The 6,171-nt window shown below is 35.8% G+C and overlaps 2 protein-coding genes across 2 annotated transcripts in view; both read left to right on the plus strand.

The window, feature by feature from the left end:
• Positions 1–6,171, plus strand: part of LOC148085116 (NACHT, LRR and PYD domains-containing protein 3-like) — a 449,698-nt gene that overhangs the window by 186,460 nt on the left and 257,067 nt on the right. The window lies entirely within an intron of this gene.
• LOC148085121 (uncharacterized) overlaps positions 4,645–6,171 on the plus strand; it is a 7,698-nt gene continuing 6,171 nt past the window's right edge. The window contains exon 1 of the mRNA XM_087785502.1: positions 4,645–4,738. Coding sequence (XP_087641628.1) covers positions 4,645–4,738 — 94 coding nt within the window. The remainder of the gene's footprint in view (positions 4,739–6,171) is intronic.

The raw sequence follows: 6,171 nt of genomic DNA on the forward strand, positions 1-6,171 counted from the left end.
GGAGGACAACAGTTTGTCTCAGTGAGGAGTTGAAGTTATCACAATATGCATCATTTTTCTATCACAGTCTTTTCAGTAGATTGAGTCAAAACCTCTTTATTTACTGATCCTCCATAACTTTAAAATGTGTGATTCATACAGAACACTTTACAGATCCTTGAATCTTTGAGCCATTTATAGAAGTTGTTGACACAGTTGTTGAGATCCAGCCTTTCCTGGTCCAACCTGAGCAGAAGGTTTGATGAGGTTGAGGAAATGAAAGTCAAACCACTTCTCTCAAGTTAAGTTGATTTATTAACAAAAAGATTACAAGTTGGGTTGAATGTGAAGATACAGAGCTCATGGCTCACGGATGCCCCCCTCCCCCCAACCTCTGTTTCCTGTTTGTATTACATACTCTCTGAACAGAACTTATTTTGATTAAAATATTTGTACATTAATTATTTCCTTTTCACTTAACCCCTCGTAACCATACTTTATTCACACCTCTATCTTCCTCTCTTCATCTTGACATATATTTTCTATGAAGGCCAGAGCATTTCTCTCTTTTGCATAGTGTAAAGTATTTAAACTCATTAAACTTAATGTAGGAAGACGTTTCCAACACTGAAATCAAAAGCAGTGTTCAACTAAATCTGTATTATCTTAAGTAAGTAAGTAAGTAAGTAATATTTATTTATATAGCGCTTTTCGAGACCAGGGTCACAAAGCGCTTAAACAATTAAAACAATACTCAAAAAAGTACATACTTTAAAGATCAAGATAATACTGAGAACAACACAGGAGTTCGAGAAATTCAAGGAAAAGCCTGAACAAATAGAAACGTCTTAAGATGTTTCTTAAAGGAGTCAGTAGATCCATCAAGTGCAAAGAGAGAGGAAGATCTTCATAGTGACTAAATAAGAACATTTCAAAATCACACACATGAAAAAACAATAAAACAATCATTCAAGGTTGACTCAGTGTGAATTATCATGTGACTTTTTAGGTTACAATTACGTGTAAAACACTTTCCACACTGAGAACAGATGACGGGTTTTTCTCCAGTGTGTATAGTCATGTGACTCTGGCAAAGATGGTGGTGTTGACTCTGAGATGACAGACGGGACAGAGCTCACTCAGGCGGCCAACAACCTCATGATGGTAAGTTATATCCGGAAAATGAGCAAACATAGTTAAGCTTTGGATAACGTTGTATCTAGACACTCACCGACTGGATGTTTCCCGTTTTTATCAACCTGCCTATGCAAAAATGTAATTGTCAGGGTATTATCTGGTTAATGGCACAAAAACTTGTACAAATGAAATGGAAATGGTAATTCAGCATCTTGAGTGCATTTATAGCTACTTCAGCAAGTGAAGAGAGGCATCATAAATGTAGTTATGTATGCGTTTATACATGAACCATCCTTCATGGGATCATCATCGGATGGTTCGGGTTGTATGGGAGAAATATTATTAGTTTTGTGTACGTGTCTGACATAATAATGCTTAAGAACCTTACATAATCTCATGTACATATTTAACTAATATTAAACTATTTATTTTTAATATAGTACTGATGATGATGATGTGCTTGTATTGGTCAACTAGCATAATTATCAATACTAATATCTCCCTTTTTTTCTAGATTGAAGATGATCCAGCTGTGGACAGAGAGGATCTCTGTACAAGCTCCATTATTGTTATGGTAAGGCTGATGAAAATAACTAACACCAAAAACTGCCGGTTTTTTAACAGTGCTGTGTTAGTGATTCACTAATATAACTAACAATACTAACCTTTTGTAGCCTGTAGAAGATGCTGCTGTTGATAAAGATGGTCAAGACAAGGAAGGTCTTCATGCAGCAGTTGATTATTCCATCAAACCAAAGCCAGAAACATAGAACTCTTCCTTCATTTTCACTCACAGCAAAAGTCAGACAACCATGTAGTCTGAGGGCATTTTTCAGCAAAGATGGTTCCAACAGGATATGCTATCGTACGATAAGGACACAGGAGCACTCTTTGTTTCTTTGCATGGCTTATACTAATCCTAGGGATAGCGGCTCCTTCATCACAGGCATGAACAACTTAACACACATTCACCTTAGAGTCGATCAGCAGAGTGATATTCACCCAAATTGTGCCGAGTCATACTTCCTATGGTCGTCTAAAAAAACCATTAAGGACCTTCTCCTGGACCTCACATGTCTCTTCATAGACAGCAAGTCTGCAGGAGGCGAGAAGTGTTGGAGCGTCATAGACGTCATGAAGCTCGTCAGCAGAAGAGGTTTGAGCGACAGAGTCAAGCTGAGGCAGCAACACACTGACTATGACACTATTGATCATGGGAAGTTTTTAGAAATAATTGTTTGAAACAACTTCTAATTAAGGTAAAATTATGTCTATTTACATTGCTTTAATTATCAATTAAAATATGTATCTCTTTGGTTTTAACTAAGGCTTCGGGATGTTTTAATTGCATTTCTGAATGTACTCTCAGCTCATGACATATTGTATTTTGTGATTTAAGTAATATTTTTGTTAAACGGACTTCTGCAAATATCAAGTTTTCACCCTTTTTTTTCTCAAATATTATTTTTCAGTTTTCACTTTAGTTCTCATTTTCATAACTGTTGTGGGTTTAGTTTTCATGTACTACATAGTTAGCTTTGTTTTTCCATCTATTGATAACTAACATGTGCTTAGTGTTGAAATTGTGTTGCCATCTAGTGGTGTATTCATTGTATCAATGACCTGAGTAAAACCATGATGTTCTTTAAACTCACCACGCTACTGTACTTACTTAACTGCATTCTACTTTAGGGTTCAGGTAAATGTTTACTATATGATTTAGGTACAAAACAACGTAAAATACTTTTTATCAATGTACAGGCTTGATAGCCTCCCACACAAATTCACCATGATAGTAGTCAAGGTTCTCATGAATCATAATCCAGTGGAATTTTAAAATGTCGTCATTAACATATGACTATATTTAATGATCATTAATTTCAAATTTCTACATTAAAATGACTCCAAATTTACCAGGATAGTAGTCAAGATCATCATGAAGCATAATCCAGTGGAATTTTTCACTAAGCTTTTAAGAGTATAATTCTATGATATTTAAAATAAATGTGTCGTTTTTTTTAAATATTATATAATGATATGACTTTCAAATCTACGTCAAAAAACAGAGTTTAGATACATTTCCCGCTGTATCCGTATTAACACAATTGTTGTTGGTTAAAATAAATAAATACATAAAATTATAAATATAAATAAATCTTATAATCGTTTATTCCAAAGACAGTAGAGCAGGATTGCATCAGGTTGAATAAAAACCACATAAAGCGCTATATAAATAAATATTACTTACTTACTTACATAAAACATTATTACTGTTACTTTATTGCAATTTTCAAGCGCTCTCATGTATCAGGTGGCTTTCAGCGTCTTTACCGTAAGCTTAGCAATAGAAGCGCAAGGCTTTTTTTTAATGTGGGCTGAAGTGACGATCGTTCACGGACTGCGGGCTCACGTGATGACAGTGATCTGAGCATCTCCTTGAAAAACACACTTTCAGTATCACATGATGACTATATGTATGTAAACAGGAAACACTTTTATTCCATAAACGTAATATAAATACACATGTGTTGCACTCGTCTCACTATAAAACTATAAATCCAACAGTTCATAAAGCAAATATAAACTCAAAGGATGTTTGTCATAGTTTCAGTATCTGAGGTGTTTGACAAGACAACACACACCATCTATGAGCCCCTGGAAAGAGACGGAAATAATAATAAATGGACGACACAAGCGCTGAACATGACATGAGACTGTTAACGTTCTTGAAGTGAACAGAAATACATATTTGAAGCTGAATAAGGAGAAATGACAGCTTGGAGTGAAGGAACTGACATTTGTGGGAGACATCCTGAGCAGTGAAGGCATCAGAGCGGATCCCAGAAGAATCAACAATAGAGAATATGACAAGTTCAAAATGTAAGAAAGAGATTTAATGGCAGGATTAACTACATGAGAAAATTATTAACTAATCGCTCAGAAAGAAACTAAAACTGACAGAAAAGAAAAGTAAATATTGAAGTATGATGACAGGAAACATGTTTATTCATTAAAAAAGAAACAGACAGAAGATGTAATGTAAACAGCAAATGTTTGTCTGATATCAATGATGGACAGATATGTTGTTTGTGACTCTGGACAGTAGGGGGCGATGAGAGAAACAGAAAGAACGTGTTTAGATGTATGGAATACCAGAAATACACATTTATGCATGTATTTATTTCACATTAGCCATTTAAAGGTCCTTTCCTCTGGATGTCACAATTTCCAAAATATGGATTTAGTGATGAACACAGACTATAATTTCTCTACCAGAAAAGTGTGATGATCTTTCTTGCTTTTCTTGAACTGCACCAGACCAATGTCCTTATGTCTGAACTGACTTTAGGTCCAATTACATTCATCTCCTCAGCAGTCTTCCTCAGTCCTCAAGATCAATCCTCAAAACTAAGGAATGAGGTTCATCTGAGGACTTAGAAATGGGACTCCCCTTAAAAGCAGATTCGTCATCATAGGTCGTCCATTACCGTCGACAGAATATGTTTTACAACAACAGAACCTGCAAGAATGGCTCCAGCAACAGTGTTGATGGTGGACTTTAGACATGTTTTTATCAGCTGCCAGACGCAGAGATGTTCCTCAGAGAAGAGTTTAGAAGTTGGTCAGTTCATCTGAGGAGTTCATGTTCATACTGTACAGAAATTAGAATCATTTGCTTTGACTCAGAAGAAAGAAGCTTTAATAATCCACTGAGATGCTGCCACCATCTTGAGGAAAAATGCATGTTAGATGTTCATCTTTTTTTCAAGCTGTTTTGGAGGTTGTAAGACATTAATATGACAATGACTATCAGAAGTTCAATCTTTCAGGTACTTCCTCGTATAACTCTGTCAATATACCATAAATGTAGAAATAAAGGTGCAGCAGTTTTTACATGTGAGCTGCTGTGATGAGTGTTTGTTGATGCAGTGATTTTGTGTGTAAGTCAGAGTCAGAGATGCTGCAGAGGTTTATTCTCCTGTCAAGATTGTTTTGTATGAATCCAAACATTGCTGCAAATGTGTCTTATTTTAATTTGTTATTTTATTCTGTACTGACACCAATAAAGCAACAAATGTTACTGATTCAGATTCTGAGAGTAAAGGTCGAGTCACAGCCAGTTGTTAAGGTCCAGAGAAACCAGAACTTTGGACCGGTGCAGGCTCAGAGTCATAGATAAGTATTTTATGAAGTATATATAAATGAATAATCTACAGTAATCCAAGACAAGGACAAACCAGGACAGTACAGAACAAACATCAGTCACAGCAATAACATCAACACCTGTCAGTTACCATGATTGTAAGAAAGTATTTTTGATTGACTTGAAATAAGAGTCACTCGGGGTCAGAGGTGACAAAGTTAACCTGTGATGTCATCACTCTTCCTTCTCTCACGTCTGTTCCACACTTTATTTGACTTTTGTCTTTCCTTGAACGATCAAAGATGCTTCAGAGCTTTTAACAGATCAACGATGAGCGAGTCTGGTTCTGACCGGTCAATTTCTTATGGTTACAATCTGCTGACTCTGAAGGTTCATCAATGACGACAAACCTTCTAGAATAAAATGATTATTTCATAAGTTTTAGACTCACACGACTGTGTGAACCTCTCAGTTCAAGTACGAATAAAAAAGGAAACGAAGAAAGAAAAGGTTAACACATGAAGCCAAAGTTGAATAAAATACTTGTTCTCCGTTCATTCTCTTCATCCCTCTAACTGACAATAGGTTCTACACCCTGTCAGTAGTTCTTCACACGAGCACTGGCCTCTTTTACTGCGTCAGCAACGACACAATCCATCACTCTTCACTTTTTATTACAGTATTTACAACCTGACCATGTTTTAAATGAAAGTAAAACCTTGTTTGACAGAGTTGGGCGACAGTTTTGCACAAGTGCACTCATTACAAAACACAACTTAATAATGGATTTGAAGAAGAAACAATTTATTTAGACATTATTGTGACAATGAGTGATGTTTTGTTTCCAGTGTGTGTCAGTGTCGTTGTGTGTGTGTGTCGTTAGATCAACAATAATGTGTTTGGTTATAAAA

Source organism: Callionymus lyra, chromosome 2 (genome assembly GCF_982586985.1).
Source record: "Callionymus lyra chromosome 2, fCalLyr1.hap1.1, whole genome shotgun sequence".
NCBI classification, from domain to species: domain Eukaryota; kingdom Metazoa; phylum Chordata; class Actinopteri; order Syngnathiformes; family Callionymidae; genus Callionymus; species Callionymus lyra.